The sequence below is a fragment of the Phalangium opilio genome, unplaced genomic scaffold, assembly GCF_054372755.1.
Source record: "Phalangium opilio isolate 3A_F unplaced genomic scaffold, DU_Popi_V2 ptg000048l_1, whole genome shotgun sequence".
NCBI lineage: Eukaryota > Metazoa > Arthropoda > Arachnida > Opiliones > Phalangiidae > Phalangium > Phalangium opilio.
In genome coordinates, this window is record NW_028324170.1 from 4,463,882 (window position 1) to 4,488,764 (window position 24,883).

Consider the following 24,883-nt stretch of genomic DNA (forward strand, 5'->3'; position numbering starts at 1 on the left):
TAGTCCCCGAAATAATTAACTGGTCTCCGGACTGGTCCCAGCCTTTGTTCTCCAATAGATTTGCAATTAATAAACTGGTCCCGAGGACCAGTAACCCCCACTTTTTGAATTAAAAAACTAGTCCAAGCAATTAATAAACTGGTTTTGGACCAGAGGAAGTGTGCTATTTCCCAGCCTGCCCCCTATAGGAAATTGTCACTCCTATATTACCATGGTAACAAGTAACAGGTAGGATCCTGGATGCTGTCACTTCTCTGAAGTTCAAGACCAACTTCCCGCTTCTAAAATGTGTTTAGCTTATTAACGGCGTAATTAAGGTTGAATTTTAACTGAAGATTGTTTAGATTAAATTTACTTCAATTGTACTGAAAAAAGCCTTATATTAATTTTAAACATTTTACTTACCCCGTTTGTTTAGGATCCTTTTCAATAAAAACGTCATAAGCTTATAAATTATATGTACCAAACGAATTTCAAATTTGTTCCATACGTGGATAATTTGAAACGTATTTTAAATGTGAATCAGAGTTAAACATATATATTTAAATCCGTTTCTAAATATAATACATCACTCGGTCCGCTTATACAAATAATATTAATAATAAAAGATGATTTTTAGATTCAAAAAATACCTCGTTGGCACATGCATTCCTAAACTAGCTACGCGACATCCTCTTAAAATAGGCTGTCAATGACATGACCTTGATGTGACATTTAGACAAAGTTCAAAAGTTATGACATCTGCTATTCTGATAGTTGAGGAGAAATTGATTCGTTAAAGGGTGCTGGGCATATTCACTGGATATTGAGGGATATATTTTTCAACTCGTGACTTTTGACGTGTCGAGGTGATTGGTTAATTAGTCCTTAATTTACAAGAACGCCGCGTCAAACGGGCGAGGTATGATTTTAGTTCAAATGCTGAACGATGTTGGAACACACCATTCTACCATCGCTAAAGTCTTTATCGTGCACGACAATAGACCTACCGACGACACTCGTTGGACCCGATAAGGGTAACGCGGGGTCCGTGAAGAAGTACCTGGCAATGTCCTGGTGTTGATCCTCAGTTATCCTGAACGTTGGAATGTTGATGTTACCCATTTTACCCGATGAATCTCCAAGCTCGCATCTCAAAGGCGCCTGCGCCGAACAGTGGCAACCGTACACGTCATTTCGACTGACGTTGTACGGATTGAATCGAATTCCAGCTTGACCACAAGTCGAGGTACTGAATCCTTGACCAGTTAAAACGGCGTTGGTGTAAATTCTCCATGGGTGGTTAAATGTCTTCTTAAGCCTAATGATACCAAAGTTTTTTTAAAAAATATTTTGAATTTGCAATGATTAAGACTTACTGAGTAGATGTTGGATAGGACAATTCGATGTAGACTGACGTATCAGCGTTAAAGTTGTCTTTTTCTTGACGTAAAATAATTTGACCTTGTATTGGCGAATCAAAAGTCGAAAAGGCAGTATTCATTCGTCTTCCGTTGACCTCGATATTGGCGCAGGTCATGGGTTGACCATTAGGCCTAAAGAGAACCAAGGCGCGTCCTACCACGCTGTTTACCCCGAAAAGAGACAAAGTTGGGTCGTACACTTGTTGGAACATCTTTTGCTTGGACTGCAATGAGCCATATTTCCCGCTCAAGTCGCCAACAGCGTATTGGTCAGCGCTACCTTTACCAGGAGGTGGGACCGTTTCCGGGACAACCTAAAAACAAAACAAAAAAGTTGAATTACACGGCTTATTTTGCTTCAAAGAAGGACTTACGCGTAGAGGGTTGAAGATAACACCCTTAGCATTAGGACAGACATCATTGGCTTGATCTCCCCTGTCGATAAGAGGTAGCTCATCAACACCGAAGCTGTAAGCCTTTTGTTCCAAGTCGTTAAAGTCGATGGTAACTAAAGTTGGATCGTAAGGAGACTCTTGTCTAAACGATATTTCGCCGGTAAAGTTCTTAGTAAATCTGGCAGTGGCTTGTTTCGGTTCCACTGTATAGACCCTCCCGCAAGCTAGAATCTCATCTTGGTTGTGATCAGAATATACCACAACGTAGAGACCACCTTGCACAGTTTCTAGCGGCGGTACGTTGGACATGACGTAGTAAGATCTACTGGTGAAGGTATCTGGTTCGCGTCCCACAAAGACATACCCTCCCATTTCGGTCAAAGGTACAAAAGGCGCTCCCTGGAGTCCGCTACACCTGGTAACTTCATTAACGTAAATCGCGTTCAGTGTTTCAGGATCCGTGGTTTGAAGAATTGCCCATTTGTGAGTGGAATCTCGACGGGTTCCGTTGGCGTAGTTGAGCTTCGAGTAGACGGTGGTACCGAATGAACCTTGCCTCAATACAACTTCGCCGACAACTGGGCTGTATATTCTGGCACGATATGTCCTGACACGGCTTGTGGGTTGAATAACAGAGCAAGCTAAGCGTCCAGTCTCAACACCACGAAGGACAAGGGTTCGACCCAAAACAGAGTTCTGTCCGGACAGTTGAATGTCCTGTGACATAACGGTGTCCTTTCCTGATGCCAATAAGCCATTAGTGTCGGTAAAATCAATAAACCTAAAAAAAAAAAACATTATGGAAGTAATTAAATTCACTGAAAATATTTTAATTCAGCTAACCACAGAGATAAACGTTTCCCCAATCCTCATACCATCTTGTTCGATTTTAAAATTCATTGGCCCTGAAGGAAGGCGCGGTGGTTTTCTTAACCGGGTCATTGGATTCAATTTCTGATAAAGCGGTTTTTCTTTCTCGTGTCTCTTCTTTTCAAAGATATAACAGTTAAGGGAGCGACCCGAAAAAAGAGTAATTTTTCTCGTTCCTATCTAAACAAGGCTGTTTTTCATAAATTCCCACAATTTTCACGTGGGCTTTTAGCGCACGAGCAAAAAAAGGGCGCCAAAAGAAAGCGAGCGGGCTTATTACGCTAAAATGGCGCAATCCTTATTCAACAAAGATAATCGCGTTGGTGGTACGATTGTATGAGAAATCAAGCTTAACTCTCACAGCTTACATTTCAAGATGACACTCTTACTTTTTTTCTCACGAAGATAATAAAACTATGATAATATTTTCCTTTCCAATTGTTAAGCCTAATCTTTCCCAGCATTGTTAAGTAGAGTTAGAAAAATTGGGGTTATACGAGTTTCAAGGGTTCGTTTTTAAAGTTTAGGCTTAAACCAGTGTGGTTAGATTAAAAACCGATTCAAAATACTGGGGGATCGAGAAGTTTGAAACAATACTTCCGCAAGCAATCAACCAACCAGCCGGCCGGCCTTAGCCAATTTCAAATCGATCGGAGTAAAGGGAGACGGGAACGGTTTGAAAACCGCGATCAAAGAAAATTATCCGGAAACAGACATTATTTTAAAGAGAATTCTTGAATATATTCCTCAGGGTTGATTTTTGTTTTTCGAAGTGAGAAAAGTTTAGCTTTTGGTGCAATTAAGTAATTTAAACTGTAGGTGTACTTGGAATTAAATTACTTCACTATGTCACAAGTAACATTTAAGAATAAGTAAGACACATTTTTTTTTATCAAAAAGGTTTGTTCCCATGATAGAAGTCTATCTGAAAACTAGTGATATTACATTACTATATCTAATTGGGCTCTGCGACTTACCCTCCAAGGGTTGATTGCTAGTTTTTATTGGAAATAAAATGGCTAAGCGGAAGTAGTTTTAATCGGAACGGAATACACCTCCATTAAGGTACTTAATCGAGTGTCTACTTATGGTCTTACGAAATAGGTACTCACAGACGTCCAATATGTTCATCTTTACAAGGATTTGCCACTCCATACTCGGCAGGAAATTCGTGAATCCTCCACCGGAACTGTTCACCGTATCGACCACCTCTTAAGTTAGTTCTTATAGCAACGGCTTGACCGGAAGGATCATTAGAAAACTCAACAGTTCCTTGAAGACCCTGCGAGTTGATATTGGCCACAAGCACAGCGGAATTGACATTACTTCCTTGATTATAACTCGGGGTTTGAGCATCTGTAACGTAAGAATTATAACAGAGTTATTAAATAAAAAAAAATAACAAAAACAATAAATTCCTTAATTTAATTATAATGATTAAGTTAATTAACTCTTAGAGATTGTTGTAAACAATGCATTAGGGGTAAATAAGGATTAAAGAACAAGCGTCTGGAATTTTCTAATTATAATTAAAACAAAAGAAAAGTTGGATAATTGTTCATTAAGGAGAAAATGCTTACGGTTAAAAAAGAACAATATTGTTATAGCTAAGAGAGGATGGGTTTGAATAAAAAAAGTGGGTTAGAGTGTCTAGCACCGTACTACAATATCCAGTTTCTGAAGACGCCAACTGATGTACTTACTTCAAAGGGAGACTGAACGTATGAACAAAAACGGATAATTTACAAATTAAATAATTTTATTTATTTCTGAAAACCACAATATTTGATTCAGAATATATATTTCTATATAATATATTCTGTCTTTTTTAATCCCTGTCCGTCCAAATAATACCATATTGAAGAAACATGGAAAGGATCTTGGTTATTATACAGGGTGTTTGCACGATTTTGAGTCGAAAATGTAACTTCTGTCTCCATTGTTTTCGAGTTATGATTTGCTTAAAGTGTTTTAGGGATGACCCCTTAATTAAATTAGAAATCATTGTCTTTCAGTTCTCTTAATTAACTTTAAGGGGTCATCAATTTACGCCAGACTTATCAGAAACACCCTGTATGCGAATAAAGGTTTTAAAACTCGAAATTATCCGTTATTCAAAACAAGAATCTCTTACCTTTGATCATTAATTCTTATACAATCTCTTTAAAAGTTAAAAACGTATGTACCTATACTTTAAAGTTTGAACGGCAATATAAAGGTTACGAGATAGTATTAACAAGGCAAAATAAAGAGGGGGAAAACAACCATCCACCACAAATACCGTCACGATTATCGAGAAATGTTTAAAAATATCTTTTAAATTCATTATATTATAGCTTTGAATGAAAAATTTTGGGAAAAAAATAAAAATAAAACAACATTCATAACTGGACTCAATTTCAAATTAATTGATTTTTCTTCCTCTAGAAATAAATAATAACTATAATTACCAATTTAATTTTAAATGATAAGCAATTAGGCCTGCAATTTAATGACTAACTGAGCTTAAAGTTAAATATGTCAAGGATTTTTGTTGTAAAATTTGATTATTTGTGTCTCCAAAACAATAGGAAGATATAACAACAGGTTTTGATTCCCATAAAAGTTTTTAAAATACGATGATTATTGTTTAAAAAGGTGGTGGTTATTCAAGGCCATATGCAAATAATTTTAGGCAAAAAGGAAGCCATATTTCTAAACGAAAAATTCCCCGCTGACTTTCTTTTGATATTTCTTAGAACGTTTTGAATAAATAGAATAAAATAAATGTTAAATTATAGTTTGTCCACTGAGTTGGAACCAATACAAGCATCATAAGTTTATAAGATACGTTCCATAAGTATGACACTACCTATACTTCGTAATGCTAGAGACTTACTGAAAGAGCTAGTTCGAGAACGACAAGCGAGAATTTACTACACTCGGTTAATTTTGCGGAGTCCATCTTTAGACTGTACTAACCAGGCGTCGCTGTACCTTAAATCTATGGCCTACGTCACTTCATGACAAACTCCAGTTTGTAACCAGTGACAAACTTATGATGGAACATATCTTATGAACTTATGAAGTATTGATAATTTTTATTATTTGACGTACCCGCGCCTCGCCACCTTTCCCTCCATTACTTCTAATCAAATAGACTAACTACAGACCTTGGAAGTCATTTTAAACTACACTTTCTGACCAACATCCTTTTGAAATATAGCCAAGACGTTTTTCGAAAATAAATTTCTAAACATTTAAGTGCAAATATTCAGGGAGCGTTTGGAAAACTCTCGTTAAATTTAGAAATAACGCTTTTCTTCTTCTTGAAAAGCAAAAGTTGTAAAAATAAAAACATAGATAAAGAAAAAGAAATAAAATTTTCTGGTTTTCTTTCTTTCTTTTCAAAAAGCTATTTAAGGTTTTGCACATCCGTTAGTGTGACCCCTGACCCGTTGGAGGCGAAGGTTAAAGGAGTGTAGTGTAGAGAGAGATGGTAGGTATAGTACTTTGGTAGACGTAGGCCCGGGCTTTTTTGATGGAACCTCGATTTCGTTCCTTATCAAAAGAGATAGACTGGGTTATCCGGTTTTTGTAGGAAAAGAACCATCTATCTTAGTATATAAAACGGCGTGAAGCCAATTTGCTCGAGGAACCGAAGAATAAAAACACTTTCTCTTCCATCTTTCGCTAAGCCTAAAGTTGAAGGTTTTATCTGCTTGGTTTAATCCATTCAAGAAGTGACACAGACAGTGTCACGCTGTCCAGACCAAAATGGAAAAATCAAATATTTAAGACTAAACTTTTCGACTATATCTTATCTAGAGAATTTCCTTTTTTTTTTATTTCGAAACCACATGAGAGCTAATCTTAATTAAACCCAACTTGAACGTAAATTTCGTTTCATTGTAGCGATGCTATTTTAATTCAATTTGTATTGAAATTAGAAGGGATTACTCTATGGGATGTCTAGTTTATTGTAGTTTCTATGATATTTATCAAAGTTGTTTGGATGAAAAGTTACGGTTAAAATTGGTACTGTCAAGGGATTTTGATTCAAATTTCATTTGATTGTATATAATTTAATTTTAAATTGGAAACTTGGAGAGTTTATGGTGTGGAAAACGTAGTTTATGATGGCATCTATTATTTTTGTCTAAGTTGTTTAGAACAAAGATATGGGTGGCTATTTATGAATTAATAATAGTCTAGCTAGAGCTCTAGAATTTTTATTCCAAATTTAATTTGATTGTAGTTAATTTAATTTTCATAGGATATTATTGAAACTTGGTGAAATTACTATACAAAATACCTAGATTAAGGTATTACCTTTAATTTTAATCTAAGTACTTTAGAACAAAAGTTATACCCAGATGAAGTCGTCAAAAAGTTCCCTGGAGATGGAATTTTTTAAATTTAAAACTTCAATAGATTATAACAAACTTAATAATAATATTGTAATTACGAAACTTTACGCTAATACTCTTTTGAATATCTAGTTTTTAATGGTACCTTCAATTTATACCTAATCATCCTTGATCCCTTTAAAAAACATCAAAAAGGTGCTTCGATATTAAAAACACTCTCAATGACTAACTTTACCCAATGGGATTCTCTATTAAATTATTATAATTTTAATGATTGTATTATAGAAACGTGTTGCGGTCGTTATCCTTCGATCAAAAATAAAGAGGCAGATAAAAAACCAAAACAATCGTAATGAAGTATTATCACAGAAGGATATTGAAATTGGGGACGCCATAATTATACAATTTCTTTTTTAATCAAGCTTGAATTAAAAAGCAGAATTTGGATTAAAGAAATTGGAAATATAAATATTCGAATCAAGGACGCGTAGAGACCAAGAAATCAAGAAATAACCACAAAAGTTACAAGTACGATATATTAAACTCCCACGATCATAAAAACCAATAGAGTCAATGGGACAATTGAGTGAAAAACGTGTAGAAACCACATACGAAAAATAATACTAGGTACTTAAAAAATTCTTCCCAATGAACAACTCTATTTTTTGACAAAAATGTGAGAAGCTACGCTTCAAGAAATTTATACGTGGTTTTCTCGGGTTTTTAGGGAAGGTAATGATTTAACAATTTGCGACTAAAAACCTTTTTTATTATTGTATATTGTGTGAATAACAACTTTTTTTAACCGGTAATGATATATTACCGGTGTCTCGAAAGAAAATCACTCTGAACCCATATTAAATTTGATCGCGTTAAACTATTTCCTCGTTGGATTGATTCTTTAAATGTTCTAAAGGGATACTGACTATGATGCGAATACAATGTTTAGAAAATGTTTAACTAAGCCTAATTCAATTGACATCTTTCTCAAAATAAAATTAAGCCCAATTCAATATATTTTCAAATTAAAATTCTATACACTTCTCAAATTAAAATTAAACTTAATTCATTTGAAATCTTTCTCAAAACAAAATTAAACCTAACCCATTACATTTCTCAAAATTAAACCTAACCCATTACATTTCTCAAAATTAAACCTAACCCATTACATTTCTCAAAATTAAACCTAACCCATTACATTTCTCAAAATTAAACCTAACCCATTACATTTCTCAAAATTAAACCTAACCCATTACATTTCTCAAAATTAAACCTAACCCATTACATTTCTCAAAATTAAACCTAACCCATTACATTTCTCAAAATTAAACCTAACTCATCACATTCCTCAAATTAAAAACTAAACCCAATACATTAAAATTTTCAATTAAAATTAAGCCTAATTCAAAAAATTTCTCAAATTAAAATTAAGCCTAATTCAAAAAATTTCTCAAATTAAAATTAAGCCTAATTCAAAAAATTTCTCAAATTAAAATTAAGCCTAATTCAAAAAATTTCTCAAATTAAAATTAAGCCTAATTCAAAAAATTTCTCAAATTAAAATTAAGCCTAATTCAAAAAATTTCTCAAATTAAAATTAAACCTAATTCAAAAAATTTCTCAAATTAAAATTAAGCCTAATTCAAAAAATTTCTCAAATTAAAATTAAGTTTAATTCAAAAAATTTCTCAAATTAAAATTAAGTTTAATTCAAAAAATTTCTCAAATTAAAATTAAGCCCAATTAAATATATTCCTCAAATTAAAATTAAGGTTAATTCAATATATTTCCCAAATTAAAATTAAGCCTAATTTAATATAATTCTTAAATTAAATTTAAGCCCAATTAAATATATTTCTCAAATTAAAATTAAGCCAAACTTACAATACTTCTCAAAAACAAACTTTGAAAGCCTACGCCATTCCTTTAAAAGTGGGAAACATTTTTCTTATCGATTTTATCATGATAACAGTGGTTAAAATAATATTTTCAAGGCTAGGGTAAAAAATTCTTTCTCTGAATTTTGAGTTTCTACTTCCGATATTTGAACATTTTTAATAATAAATCCAACGTCATAATTTACCTACAAGGAAAAAAATGTAAAACAACTCGTATAGAGAACCCCGCCCAAGAACATATATAAAATAACTACGCGAAAAGCAGTTCTAAGCTAACACGTGGTCAAAGACAAAAATTTAGCAACAGATTAATCAATGATTTAGGAATTTTATAGTAAATATTAGATAGAATTTTTAATTTCGAAACTATAACTTAAATATTAGATGCTTTGGTTAACTAATTTGTAGCATTAAGTTAATAAATGAAAATTACCTTCAATTATTCTAAACTACACGTGATCAAAACCAAAATTTTTGCCAAAGAAAAAAATATTTAGGAATTTTAAAGCAACTATTGGAATTTTTTCTTTAGAATTTATAACTTAAACTAATTAAATAATAGATATTTTTGTTCATTTATTTGTAGCATTAATTAAGATAATATATTGAAATTACCTTTGCCATTAATTAAATTGTGTAAGCATACTTAATCTTATATATTTGAAAATTATTTGAAATTTTCAAATCCACATTTCATTATAAAAAAAATAGTATTTTTAAACTTAAATTGTCATACGAGGTCATATAACATTTTTTATCTCACATTCTGGAACGCGGGGTTTTTGGTTTCACTATCAGCTAGGGCGGGTTACAAAAATAACCTTATTTGTTGTATCTATAGTGAAAAAAATATTACGCCCGTTCATTACCTAAATAGCTATGACGTCAGTACGGTTTACTACCAGTTATTACTTGGGTCTAGGTAATTAGAAGCCCATAATTAGTAGTAAAGCTAAATATCGTTATAAAAATGCAGAAAATAACTAGAACGGATACAATGCCAACGAAACTATTTGCTAAGCCTAAATTACGATTTCAAAGACGTTACGGAACACGCATTTATCAATTAACAGTTCTTTCGCGACTCCTGTTTTAAATATCTGTAAAATTTAGGCCAAGTATATAAAAATTACGTAAAAGTGTAACGTTTCTTCATATTTCAAATTGACACCCAAGTATATATATATCGTTTTAAGTTTGCTAACTTTGAGAATAGACAGTTTAAGAAACCTACCGAAAAACGTGAAATTATTCATTTTAGAGTATTAGGTTATTTCATAAGTTCATAATATATGTTCCATAAGTTTGTCACTGGTTACAAACTGGAGCTTTTCATGGAGTGATGTAGGTCATACATTCGAGGTAAAGCGACGCCTGATGAGGTGCTATCAAGACTTAGTACAGACTAAATAGGAAGATGGACTGCAAAACCGAGTGTAGTCAATTCTCGCTTGTCGTTCTCGAACTAGCTCTTAGCAAGAAGTGATATCTAGTTTACTAGGGAGAAGGTATAAATTCGCCACATTTCCAGCTTTACCTCCAGTCCAAACGTAGGTCCGGAGTTAATCCCCGCCTCTAAACTACAACCCGCATCTCATTGGTTCTTGAAAACTCACGTCAGCGCGACGCGAATGACGAAAATTACTTAGTATTTTCCGACTGAGGAGAGGCGAAATAGCCCCGGTTTACGTCCCCCCCTTGTATTTTGAAAGGGGGACTGGGACTATGGCGCGCGAATAATTAGGCAACATATACCTTCTCCCTAGTAAACTAGATATGCCTTCTTGCTCTTAGTAATTCTCAAGCATTACGAAGTATGGGTAGAGGCATACTTATGAAACGTATCTTATAAACTTATGCTTAATTCATTTCTTAAACTCTCTAATAAGAATTTTAAGAAACATCCTTGCAAGAAGATAGACATAAAAATATGGTTCCAAATCGAATTTTAAGGTCACTCACGTGGGGCGTTGGTTTAAATATTTTTTTTTGACGAAATATTTTTCACACTCATTAGGGTTCTTATATAGCCTAGATTTTTACAGGAGCTAAGCTATACCTTACTTATAAGGTTGTCATTGGAAACCCACGTACTTAATTAACATATCTCTATCATAAGGACGGCCGAGAAATTCGAGGTGCTAATCACTAAAAAGAATTGCAAATTATATTTAAATATATACCCGATATTAACAAAACTAATAGAGCATTTTGAAAAGTCAGGGGTAAAAATACAGTGCGGTGGTGGTTAGCCCCTCGAAGGAAGTGTAAGTAAAAACTGGAGTAGTGTATGTATCAATTTTTTTCAGTGGGTTTAAGAAAATGATTTTTATGTAAATATCAGAAGTCAAAAATATATATTTATGATATTAATTTAAGTAGTTTAATTTAATTTAAGCTAACGGGGTTAAACACCGATTTAACTTTCTATATAGGGACATTTATATAAACTTCACAGCGTCAATTAAATTTTCAGTAGGTCTTAGAAATGGTTTATGTAAATGTACGAAGTGAATATACAGGGTGTTTGTGAAAAGTCCATCAATAATGAAAGGGCGTATTTATTGGGCCATTTTGAGTCGAAAATGTTCTATGACATTTTGCCGTCCGAGCCACGGTTTTCGAGTTATGATTTGAATATTTTAGGGATGACCCCTTCATTAAATTAGCGCTGTCTTTCAATTTCTTAATTAAATTTAAGGGGTCATCCGTAAATTACTCCAATCATAACTTGAAAACAGTGGCCCGAACGGAAAAATGTCATAGAACATTTTCGACTCAAAATGGCCCAATAAATACGCCCTTTCATTATTGATGGACCTTTCACAAACACCCTGTATATATTTATTTATTTACGATAAATATCTAATATAACTTTCGAAGGGTTTTAAAATAATTATTATAAGACGTTTATAACTAGAGAGGGAAGTGTTCAACTTCGCAGCACGTCACTAACTTCTATTTTAGGTGGGTCTACTACGTCTAAGCGATTTATGTAAATTTTACCAAGTAAAATAAATATATTTATGATATTAATTTAATTATTTAACGAGTTTTAACTTTCAAGGGTGTTAAATATAGTGTTATCAGACGTTTATAGCTAGAGAGAGAAGTGTACAACTTCACATCATCAGTAGCTTCAATTTCAAAGCAATTTGTGCAAATTTTACCAAGTAAAATAAATATATTTATGATATTAATTTAATTATTTAACGAGTTTTAACTTTCTAGGGAGTTAAATATAGTGTTATCAGAAGCTAGAGAGAGAGAGAGAGAAGTGTACAACTTCACATCATCAGTAGCTTAAATTTCAAAGCGATTTGTGCAAATTTCACGAAGTTAAATAATTTTACAATTACATAGTAACTTAAAAAAAATCAAGTTTAAAACACTAACGGCGCAAAACCCTACACTACCAACTACCAAAATATTAAAAAATTTATTTTGTTTTTATATAAATTTAATAAATAAAACCTCATTTCAAAATCTAATAACATTTTTGAAACACTTGTTTCGTTATAAATAAACAAAATACCCTTAAAATTTAGAGAAACAAATAAATACAAACGGCGTACAACTCATCCTATTTGTTAAAAATAGCTCCGAAAACAAAAGGTGTTATTGTGCTTTTTTTATTCCAATATTTGGGGACTATATCAAACGTAAAATATTGATTAAGTACCCTTCCATTCAACACAATAGTATCGCATTCGCATTTGTACTAAATATATTTACGTAATCCTAGATATCGAAATAAAAAATACCCATAATTCCAATTCCATCAAAGAAATAGAAAAGAAAAATTGAAATCAAGTCTTAAACATTTTTTTTCTTTTTTTTTTTTCAAAGCTTCGGGCTAAACAAGGTATAATTTTTACGAAAAGTCGGTAAATCGGTTCCCCTAGCCATGTTAGCTTTTTCAAATGGCCCCCTTTTATCATAAAGATGTTGTATAAGCGAAAGTTAAGTGGAAGTGGACTTCATGCGGTTGGTATTTAAAAGATAAAAAAAACGCTTCTGGACTTCCTACAAAAATGTACACCCTTTTTTACGTGGATTGAATAAGGTTAATTTAACGATTTAACCTATCTCGTTTTGAAATCTTGATTTTAAATAAAATTAAATGATATTTTAATAAATATCGTCTGAGTGACTTATTATTTCAGAATTAATTATATTAATTATTTGAATGTCTTTTAAACGAGACTAAATTAATTTTTAAAGATGAATTTACGAAAGTTAATTTTTGAAAACTTTCGAAATTAATTTTTAAAATTTTTTCATTACTAAAATAATTTTTAAAACTTTGGAAATTAACTTTATAAATCTTCCATGTTAATTAATTTTAACTATACAGTGTTTTCTATTAAACAAAGGTTAAATATAACAATTTTCAATTGAAATTGAAGGTTAGATTAGAAAGTTTTCTAAAATCCAATTTCTCAAATTAAAATTTTTGTTATTCGAAAACCAGTTAATATACTTTTTTTTCTTTTTAATTTAATGTAATTCAAGGCTGGGCTAAAACTGTAGAGGTTTCAAATTGGGTGAGGCTATAAGCCAATTTATATAAATTTTAAACTAACGTAACAAAAACTAAAACTAAATTAAATAACCTACCATAAATAAATAAAATATATTAATATTTCATTAAATAATATTCATTACGGTTTTTCAAACTCCTACACCCCAATTAAAAATTAAATTAAATCATAGTTATTAGATTTTTTAAAAATCCTCAACCACCCTTTACCCCAATTAAAAAATTTAATTTTAAATATTAATCATTAAAAATACTAAAATAATAAAAATTAAGAAAAAAAATAAAAACACTTACTAATAACAAGAGCGAGCGATACGAAAGCTAGCAAGGTAGCTTTAGCTTTCTCCATTTTTTAACCAAATCGCACTAAAGTTATCACAATTCTATGTATTAAATGATTAAAATATGGCAAGGGGAAACGTTTCTTCGAAACAGTTAAACAGTTAAGCGGCTTAGTTGCGAACTGAACAACCCGTCCAAGTACACGCACTAGTCAGCCGATTCTAGATTTGATAGCGAGTAAAATAACCGGACCAAGTGAGGTTCCAACAACACCGTCAAGTTCTTTCGATAGAATACTAGATTGAGGTCAAAACTCGTAACTCTCAACTCTCTCGCGCTCAGTTTAGTTTTTCTTTAAAAAGATTTAAAACTAAACTAACAGCTTTCCCCTTTTCTTACCTGGACACTTTTAAGTTCACTCCCTAAATTTACCAAGAAGTGATCTCTAGTTTATTAGGGAGAAGGTATAAATTCGCTACATTTATAATCTAGCTTTATCTCCAGTCCAAACGTAGGTCCAGAGTTAATCCCCGCCGCCTCTAAATTACAACCAGCATCTCATTGGTTCTTGAAAACTCACGTCAGCACGACGCGAATGACGAAAATTAGATATTTTTCTGACTGAGGAGAGGTGAAATAGCCCGGCCTCCTTTTACGTCCCCCCTTGTATTTTGAAAGGGGGACTGGGGCTAAGGGGCGCGAATACTTAGGCATCTTAAACCTTCTCCCTAATAAACTAAATATCACTTCTTGATTTACTGGATACTCGAAAGAATTAAATTGAAAAAAATAAATAAAATAACAATGACGTCACGTCAGATATCGCCAGATTAATTTGAACTTGGCACTTGATTTTTTTAATTTAAATTTTGAAGTTTTATCTTTATAACTTTTCATGATTAAATTGAATTAATCTAGAAAAAAATTTCGTTATCTTATAGGGTTTGGTAATTTCAGTTCCCAAAGGAATTTTTCAATTAAAAAAATTTAGTTTTCTGGCCTTTGGGTTAATGTAGAATTGTAGATCGAACCTTTCCGTTGTTATGTCATGTTTCGTAATGTATTTGGTGTTGTTTGTTTACGCGATTTAAAACTGCGTGATTGAAAAATTAGAATTAATTTAAAACAATTATTTTCAGAAGGGCGCGCGAAAATGTCTTCGATTGTAAGGGGTGACCTTTGACCTCAAATATTTCCAGTCACATATGAAATGCTTAAAAGAAAAAAAAATCGAGTTTGTTCTTAACATAAACCTTTAAACTTTTTTTTAATTAATTTCAAAATAAAGCTTAATCCTTACAACACGATCATGTTTAAATTATCTCTAATTAAAATCAAAATTAATTATAAAAATAGCTATAAACAACCTAGATCAATTAACATCTTCATCTCTTTAACTTCGACACCAAAATGGAAATGGCAAAATTCTTCCAAAATTAAATTTTTACCCTATTTATAGCTAAAGAATCTAATTTAAAGTTCCCACACAAATTTAACCTAACCAAAACAACACCTACTTGAATTTCCCACGAATCAAAAATTATGTTTATAAATAAATAAATAAATTATATTATAAAAATATATACAACGAAATTAATTTCGTATTAGACGGAGTAAAAAATCACAGTCTTCGTAAACACGAATAGGCCCCCAAATTAGGTGTAATATATTCAATAAAAAACCGACACTTAGTCCTTTAGGGAGGCATTGAGAATTTGGGGAAAAAAAAGAAAGAGACGTAAGCTAATGAACCAAATCAGGAGTCGCCTTTCAAAAGTAATTTAGGAGGTACCTTATTTCTAAAGATGATTTCTCGTTAGGGCCTCCTTCATCCCAATGACTCAAACAAACTCCGTCCAAAGATGAAACGAGTTTTTTTCTTCTTCTTTCTTGCCAATTTTCGCCCAAAAACCCAAATGCAAAAGACGATGATCACAAGTATAATTATCATTTGCTTCCCAAAATTTCCCTCTCGGGTTTCAAAAATTACCCTAAATTACTTCCTTCGCAAAAAGACGCCCGGAAAATTTTTATGGGGAATTTTAATATTCTTTTTGTTTTAAAATCAATTTAGGCTTCAAGAAAAATTGTTTTAAAACATTTTCCAAGTAATTTAAAACTCTCTGTGTCTTCTCTAACGACGATGATTTTTAAATTAGACCGTTTAATTTCGTTAAATCGAAAACTTCACGAGAATTTACGCTAATATCAAAATGAAAAGCGCTAAACTTGAAAAATATTTTTTACTGCAGAATGAATTTCTTAAAATAGTTATTAATTTTAGACCACTTAAGTTGTTATAAGGAAATAGCAAAAGGGGCGGGGATTCAGACGGCTCCTCCTATATACATCTACATGGTGGAGGATTTTATAAAGTAGAAGGCTAGTGGGGGAGAAAATATGATTGGGTAAGAGGAGGTCTGACGTTCTGTAGGAGGGGTTTATCACTTATTGATATGTCCTTATAGTAGGTCAAAATTAGGTTAATTCAGAAGAACTTGCCTACGTGTTAAGCCTAATTTTGAAACTGTACGTTTTTTAATGATTAAAATTGGGTTAATTTTGAAGAACTTGTAAGCGTTAAGCCTAATTTTCAAATTCAATCTGAAGATTTTTCTGGTGTTAAAACGTTTTAAATCAATTCCTTAAAAACCTTTTAATATAATAGGCCAAAAATAGACGACTTCGGGGTAACTTGCGCGTTATTAATCAGGAGTGATTTTTGTGTCTAGACTAAAATTCCCAACAAGGTCAATTTCTTAAAAAAATTAAAACCTTCTATTACGATAGTAGGTCAAAATTAGCTCCACCTAACAAGTGAAATTGAGTAAAACTTGGAACAATAGTTTCTTTAGGTTGAAAGAGAACATACCACGCTTTCTTTAAACTTAATATAAAATAATAAAGGAAATTAAACCAACGCCCATCAAATAACAATTGATGAAACTTTTCGCGAGTTTTTTTTTCATGGTTAATCACGTACAAGAAAGTATATTTCGAGGTCAACCACAAGTGAGCGTAAAGTTCATAATTTAACGATTCCCGTCACTATACAAGGTGTTTCGCATAAGTGGGCATTATGACATTTTGTCGTCTGGGCCACTGTTTTAAAGTTAAGATTGGAATATTTTAGGGATGACCCCTTAATTAAATTAGAAATAATTGTCTTTCAGTTTCTTAACTAAATTTAAGGGGTTATCCGTAAAATACTCCATCCAATCTTACCTTGAAAACAGTGTCCCTTGTGGCAATCAAAATTGAGATAGAAGTTAACTTTTCCGACTCAAAATCGTGCACCCAAAGAACATCCCCGTTAATTTATGAATGCAGACTTATCAGAAACACCCTGTATATTCCACACCATAAGGCCTACAAGAAATAAGATTAAATGTTGAATAACAATACCTGAAAATATTTTTCCTTATATAATTAAGAACGATGAGTGGTGCTCTGGGGGGTTTCTTAATTAATTAAAAGTTTAAAAGCAACTTCTTGATATCATATCAAAAAGGTTTAGTTTTAAGTAGTACGCTCAGATAATTAAAGATGACAATCTTATAGAATAAGTGACATCATACGTAACGTAAGAACAACAAGTATGACATTAGGGTTAAAGAAGATTTCCAAACGACGAGCTCACGTTTATCATGTGACGGAAACATTTAAACATGGTACCTCCACCTATTGCCTCAGATATCTATCAAGGCTCGTGCATTGTGATATTTTTCTTTTTCAAAAGTGACATTTCAGTGACATCGCTGTTAAAGTGCCTGTAATCCAAATTACTCTAGAATCTTCTGATAAAAAGTCCCATCTAGGTTAAAAGTTATCCAATGTCCTCCCCTTAAATTATCATAATGCACGGGCCTTAATAGATAAAGGCAGGGATAGATTTAGTTTTAGAAGTAGGAATGGAGAACGATTAGTATTTACTTCAGTCCGACTCATGGCCCAGTATAGAACTCCTCCCTCCAACACTTAACGAAAGGTTTAAATTATCTTATTGGCTCACTTAAACTACGTTTTGATGACGTTGCTGACGGGGACGGCGAAAAATACGTAATTCCATTTTACCTCTGTCGCTATGACCCGCCTCGTCTTTCATCCCCCCCCCCGGGAAGGGGGTCCGGAACTTTGACGCGCGCCTAGATTACTCTGTTCTCCATTCCTACTTCTAAAATTAAATCTATCCCTGATAAAGGAGACAATTCCCCAACTCAGAATATTTTTTGCAAAGGCCTATTTAGCATAAAAGCAAAGTAAATGTCAAACCTATTGTTATTAGGTTACTTATGGTGACATCCCTTTGGGCCCTCAGGATCACGTGGATTTTATATCTCGCGCGTGATGACAGATAAAGTTTATCTCGAGACTCATTCTTCATCTCACCTACACTGATGTAAAGACAGACAAGAGTCCATCAACAAAGTTACCGCCTTTCCGTGACAGTGACCCTATTTCGAGTGGGAGATCTCAACCGCTCATTGTTTCACGCGACGTTCGGGTAATGACCGTCAGTCTTCTCTCCTCTAATCTGTTATCGAACTTAAAACTAGCTTTAAGGCGTAGAGTTATGGGTTTACGTCACCCGCAATCTACAGTGACGAACGGGTAATTGGAACTACTGGTCTATAACCCTAAATTCTGCCTTAAACCTTAGCCTACAATAATTGAATTAAGTAAACAATAAAACTTCGAAAATATAAAATAATGGAGTAATTTCAGTAGAAACTACGTATCCCTCGCTACAGACCTATCAAGAAGTGATGTCTAGTTTATTAGGGAGAAGGTATAAGATGCCTAAGTATTCGCGTGCCATAGTCCCAGTCCCCTTTTCAAAATACAAAGGGGGACGTAAAAGGAGGCCGGGCTATTTCACCTCCCCTCAGTCGGAAAATACGTAATTTTCGTCGTTCGCGTCGCGCTGACCTGAGTTTTCAAGAACCAATGAGATGATACTGGTTGTAATTTAGAGGCGGCGGGGATTAACTCCGGACGTACTTTTGGACTGGAGAAAAAGCTGGAAACCTTTATACCTTCTCCCTAATAAATAGACATCACTTCTTGACCTATTTCAGCTGTGAGGTAAACGCCTACGCAAGACGCCATAGGCCTATTTTGTCACCTTTTCGTCTATGAGCAAATATGATGGGTGATGACGCACCAGGGCTCTCTGAAATAGGTCTGTCGGACCCAAAATTCCTCTTCTTAGGTGATTAGACTGTGTTTTATTTAAAAACCCTAGTAACGTAATTAAGGGGATCTAAATTTATTTTCAGATCTTAATATCACTACTTTTAAATTCTAAGAGTTTGAAAAAGCAACTAAATAAATTTCTAAATGGTTATTCCCTTTGATTTCAAAGGATTTCATTTCGATTCAATCTAATTGTTGACAACAAGAGTACTTTCAGAAACTTTATACAATAACAAGAAAAAAGGGCAAATCCGATCGGCAAATTGAAGCATAAGTTGAAACATAAGTTTATAAGATATGTTCCATAAGTGTGTCACTCGTTAATGAGAGCTTGTCATGAAGTGACGTAGGTGAAACGTCATAGATTCTCGTAAAGCGACGCCTGGTGAGGCGCTGTCAAAGGCTTAGTACAGACTAAATAGGAGGATGGACTGCAAAACCGAGTGTAGTCAATTCTCGCGTCGTTCTTGAACTAGCTCTCATTAAGCCTCTAGCATTACGAAGTATAGGTAGTGACATACTTATGGAACATATCTTATAAACTTATGGTTGAAATAAATATAAAAACCTTCAAAGCCCTCAATGCTTTCAAAGGACAAGTCTCATTTAAATCGCAAAATTTTAAAGACTTCATTAACCGTGTCATGAGTGAATCATATTTTAGGGAGCTAGTATATGATTCACTCATGTTATTACTTATAAATACAATATTAATTTAGGAAGAATGTAAAGTAGATACATCAAAAAAGAAATTTTGTCCCCTCAAAATAAAAACCTTCAAAATTTCGCGCTACCGGAAGTTGATTTTAGTTCACTTTGTGACGTAGAAGGTGAAAGTATACAAGAAGTAAGGCTTACAGCGGCTTGAGCCTAATCTTATACCAAATAATGACTAAGCCTAGTTTCAATCAAAATTTAAAACTCTGCTTGGTAAAATTTTAACCGATTTTAACGAAACTTGTTTAATTTTTTGAAGAGAAAAATTACCTCTCTACCTCAAAAAATTGAGTTTTTTTTAAAAAAAAAGAACATTTTAGATGACACTTGCCCTTTAAAACTAATAAAATTCAAATAAAAGAAAACACGAAGAGTACCCAAATATTACCAAAAATCCCTTTGCCGAAATAAAAGTGAATTTATCCAAATGGAATCAATCGAACGAACCCCTAATTCGAACCCATTACAAGCTACCCAATCCCATCAAAAAGGAATTCAAAATAAGTTCCCTGGAAAGAAAGAATTGCATTTCATATAAAATGGTGCTTTTAAGAGCATCATTGAAGCTGTAATATAATTCAAACAATATTTTAAACTGTATTCTTTCAGCAAGTCGAAAAAAAAAATTATTTTACAAAGTTCTTTGATCTAATATGAAATTAAGCCTATTTTCTTGTTTACTTAAAAATATTAAAACATTCACGGTATTACATAAAAAATTGTTTTGCATCATAAACTATGTTTCGAATAGTTTTTAGACTATGGAGGATTGATACCATTTGATACCATTTACACCAGTAAGCAATGCTTCTTAGTACTGCACTTTGTGACCGCCATGTTGCTTGGCCTCTAGGTATAAATGGTATCAATCCTCAAAAATCAGAAAACTATGTATCTGTAAATATTTAAATTTCCAAAATTAACAATCTTGTTGTTCTTAAGACTAATATTATCTTAGTATAATTAATTAGATTGATGTATTGAAATGAATAAAATTATAAAAATAAACTAAATTAATTTCTCATCTCCATATGAAGGTCGTATAATAATTATGTATTTCAAAGTATTTCCAACAGGATGCAGCACTTGCTTAGACGAGCTACGCTATCTTTGAGAAAATATAAAATTAAACTAAAGGTTCGTTGAAATAATAATAAATATTATAAAAATCGACGGAAATATGATGAAATTCAACCTAAATATTAAATTTTTAAGTTTCTTTTCTTAGAAACTTTAATTAAATCCGACTTCATTTTAAATTAATTAAATTAGAAATTTAATTTCTTTCTATTCTGTAGTCGCTAAACCTTTCAGCTAATTAAAAAGAATAAAAACAAATTAGTAATTACATTAAATATTAAATTATGACTATACGCTTTGCTTGTCGGTAAGGGTCAAAGGGAGATTGAAATAGGGAAAAATAAATAAAAAAAATTAAACATTTTTAGTTGCTTAGCAGTCCTCAAAGGGTGGTAGGAAGGACTATTTTGAGTCGAAAATGTTCTAAGACATTTTACTGCCCTAGGGGGCGCGTTTAAAAGAGCTTTTTCACGACATAGATTTATAGAAAGTAGTACATGATGCTGGCATCCGCTACTTTATGAGCCAATTCACGACTTGTTCCCTGTGCCACAGTCGGGAAGGCAATCATACGCAAACGGGGGTCGACACTATTCAGGGATAAACGAAGGATTCTCATTTTACACGGCGCTAGCAAGTTTCAACGAAATGTACTTTTTCTATTTATCTATATACTTTTGATTGAAGTTAACATTTTTTACTCAAAATAGATTTCCCATAGAACCATCCCACTGTATTTCGGTCCTACCTTCCTCCATTCTTCTGTATAAAACTAAGGGAATATTTTAAACTTCTAATATTCTTCTTTATCAATATAAACTGATTAAAAATGGTTATTTGTAGACTTTATTCTCCCTTAAACAAGTACAAAGGAATGACGGAGAAAATTAATCAATCTAAAATGTGTGCAAAACTAATTAAAAAGGTGAGGAAGGGGGGGAGTGGTGGTTCTCTGGCGCTTACTAAAACTGAAAGACTTTTGTAATTAAAAAATAAAACAATTTATTTCTTCGTCATTCAAGATTATTAGAAAAGTACTCTCAAATATTTCAAAGGGTATAAGAGCTAAAGGGATTGTAGGAGGGTGACCTCCGTTACTATGACAACAATACCGATGTTACTTGGCACTGAATACGCAGTTAGTTCGCTCAGGGATTTAGCTTAACCTTTAGGGACATGTTACTTCGTTTTTAAACACGAATTTATTGTTATTTATGCTGTAAGGAATACATATAGTTAATAGGAATGATTGCGTAACCATTTTTTCAACTTATCTAGGCGGATTTTGTTTGAAGAGCTAGACCAATCACTATGCATGACGAATTTTACTCAAGTAACTAATCTACGTCACCGCGTGAAATCATAGTTGTTAGAAAGAAGTCAAGCCCGGGCCACAAAACCAGGTATCGTTCCTTTCAACCGAATTCCCAATGGACCGAAATCCCATTCGACCGAATATCCCGCAATGGTTTTAGATTTCCAGCCCAATGGCTATATTCCCGATGGACCGAAATCCCAATCGTCCGAATATGCCCCTAAAATATACATGAATATAATTTGAAACACTGTAGCCGTCAGCGATTCGGTAGTGTAGTGGATACGATGTTGGACTGCGAAGCGATAGGTTATTGGTTCGAATCTCCGAAAGGTATGTTAATAATATTAAAAGTAAATGTTTCATGATACTAATTAAAACGCTCACTTTCATTCCTTTCAAGGCAAGAGATACATAGAATTAATAAATAATAAACAAATTGTGCTTAAAATGAAGTACAGTCTTAATGGTAGTTCCATCAATGTCTTTAAATTTTAAATTAAAATTTTAATATTTTGGTTTCGGGTGGGTTGGGTTAGGTTAGGTTAGATTAGGTTAGGTTAGATTAGCTTAGGTTAGATTAGGTTAGATTAGGTTAGGTTAGGTTAGGTTTGGTTAGGTTAGGTTAGGTTAGGTTAGGTTAGCATAGGTTAGGTTAGGTTAGCATAGGTTAGGTTAGGTTAGGTTAGGTTAGGTTAGCTTAGGTTAGGTTAGGTTAGCTTAGGTTAGGTTAGGTTAGCTTAGGTTAGTTTAGGTTTGGTTTGGTTCCAATAATTCGTTGACACCTTTTCCAAAAAATGCTCCTTTTAATTAGCTACCACCTTTTCCAAAATATTATACCTTTAAATAGCTACCACCTTTTCCAAAACATTCTCCTATTAATTAGCTGCAACCTTTTCCAAAACATTCTCTTACTAATTAGCTACCACATTTTCCAAAATATTCTCCTTTTAACTAGCTACCACCTTTTCCAAAATATTCTCCTTTTAATTAGCTACCACCTTTTCCAAAACATTCTCCTATTAATTAGCTGCCACCTTTTCCAAAATATTCTCCTATTAATTAGCTGCAACCTTTTCCAAAACATTCTCCTACTAATTAGCTGCCACATTTTCCAAAATATTCTCCTTTTAATTAGCTACCACCTTTTCTAAAATATTCTCCTATTAATTAGACGCCACCTTTTCCAAAAGATTTTCCTATTAATTAGCTGCCACCTTTTCCAAAATATTCTCCTATTAATTAGCTGCCACCTTTTCCAAAATATTCTCCAATTAATTATCTGACATCTTTTCCAAAATATTTCTATTATTGCTAATAAATTGTTCGTGGTAAGAGGCGGGCTTTTAATACTCATATAAATAATCTTTTTACCTCCAAACAAGGTTGGGTTGGGTTAGGTTAGGTTAGGTTACGTTTGGTTAGGTTAGGTTAGGTTAGGTTAGGCTAGGGTAGGTGAGGTTCGCCGTAATTAAAACGTAGTTAAAATAAGTGCAGTAATACATTTTCAACTCACATTTATTTTAACAATAAGAAGTTGTGAAATTAAAAATATATTTAATGGAAAACCACACAGTATGTCTTCTTCCAGTTCAATAGAATTTCGGTCCAATGGGACTATAATAAAACCGCACCTTTGGCTACGTTCGGTCGAATGGGACCCCAAAAAAAACCCCCCTTCTGTCGAATGGGAATTCGGTTCAATGGGACCAAAGCCAAAACCAGCGTTGAAATTAACACGGGAGATATGGGGACACGACGATTTCTAGTAGCTGTATATATTCCTGTTAATGCAAATTTTATGACTTAGAAACGCAACACGCGTGTTCTTGCCCAGATTGGTTGGGTGGTTTATATAATACCATGATTTGAACTTTGTTAGCAGTTTTTAAACACATTCTCTCTTAATAGTTGCATTAAAGGTTTTTGCTAAGTATTTTGTTTAATTACTCGAGTCCGGGTTGTTATAATCCCAAGTATTTAATATAATTGTAAAGGTAAGAAATGGGGATATCAGCACCCCAAAGGATTACCCCGAGACCTTTACAAAATCAGAGTTATAACACACTAAAGTGGACAAAGAATTGGGATGGAGAGAAGGCAATATTTTTGCCGATTTGCTCAATAAATCGAGTGCTGTTAGAAAAAAACAAAGTATTTAATATCGTTGAAAAGATAAAGAATAGTGCTATCAGTCCCCTAAAGAATTTCTCTGTATCTCTTATATAACCAGAGTTCTGACGTCACAAAAATTGTAACCCTCTCCCCCTATTAAGAATGTATTAAAAGAAGAAGAAGCAGCTCTCTTGTCATTAAAATCCCTGGTTTTCACCCTTATCTTCTGATGTAAGCCTCAAAAATTATATTAAAAGAACCAACCCAACTATATTGCTAAGCCTTTTGCGAATAATAGAAAATTGCAGAAAAAAAATAACGAAAAAAGAAATTGGGAATTCGTCCTTTTAATCTCATGGAAATTAGGCTCAGAAAATCCCCGGGTTTCTATGACATCTGCTCATATACTAAGCTATATTAAAAACAAAGAAAAATTTGTTTCCCCCCTCTCTCTCTGCCTCTGATGGAATATGAAAAAAAGGATGGAGAAAATAGAAGCTCAAGATGAACTAAGGAGTAACTTGAGATAGCTGGGAGTTTAGTGACAGAAACATCTTTCAAAGAAATTGAAAAAAACAAAAACGAAAAACTTGTTTCATTTCCGTCTTATCAAGAAGTCCCGGTTGTGAAAATTGGATTTTTTTATTTTTTTGTTTTTCTTAAACTTGGGTTTAATTTTCCTTACTAATAGAAACATTATTTCAAAAATTTCTAAAGTTT

The 24,883-nt window shown here is 33.0% G+C and overlaps 1 protein-coding gene and 1 long non-coding RNA gene across 3 annotated transcripts; one reads left to right on the forward strand and one right to left on the reverse strand.

The window, feature by feature from the left end:
- Nucleotides 1–522: 522 nt before the first annotated feature.
- LOC149673842 (uncharacterized) lies at nt 523–14,107 on the reverse strand. Its single transcript, XM_089839594.1, has 5 exons — nt 13,753–14,107; nt 3,781–4,024; nt 1,778–2,579; nt 1,359–1,717; nt 523–1,300 (listed from the first exon to the last, which is right to left on the reverse strand). The coding sequence occupies exons 1-5, from the start codon at nt 13,805–13,807 to the stop codon at nt 910–912; spliced, it is 1,851 nt and encodes a 616-aa protein (XP_089695720.1). The 5' UTR covers nt 13,808–14,107; the 3' UTR covers nt 523–909.
- Nucleotides 2,045–3,913, forward strand: LOC149673843 (uncharacterized). 2 transcript variants are annotated; one of them, XR_016366937.1, is made up of 3 exons: nt 2,045–2,181; nt 2,246–3,540; nt 3,773–3,913. It is a non-coding gene; the product is annotated as an uncharacterized LOC149673843 (long non-coding RNA). The 2 variants fall into 2 exon arrangements; XR_016366938.1 differs by having other exon boundaries at nt 2,246–3,483; nt 3,569–3,784.
- Nucleotides 14,108–24,883: the final 10,776 nt, after the last annotated feature.

Coding starts and splice junctions, on each gene's coding strand:
- LOC149673842 (XM_089839594.1), bottom strand. CDS start 13,807: ATGGAGAAAGCTAAAGCTACCTTGCTAGCTTTCGTATCGCTCGCTCTT. Junction 1,718..1,777: donor TTATCTTCAACCCTCTACGC/GTAAGTCCTTCT, acceptor TTTTGTTTTTAG/GTTGTCCCGGAAACGGTCCC. Junction 1,301..1,358: donor TCCTATCCAACATCTACTCA/GTAAGTCTTAAT, acceptor TGGTATCATTAG/GCTTAAGAAGACATTTAACC.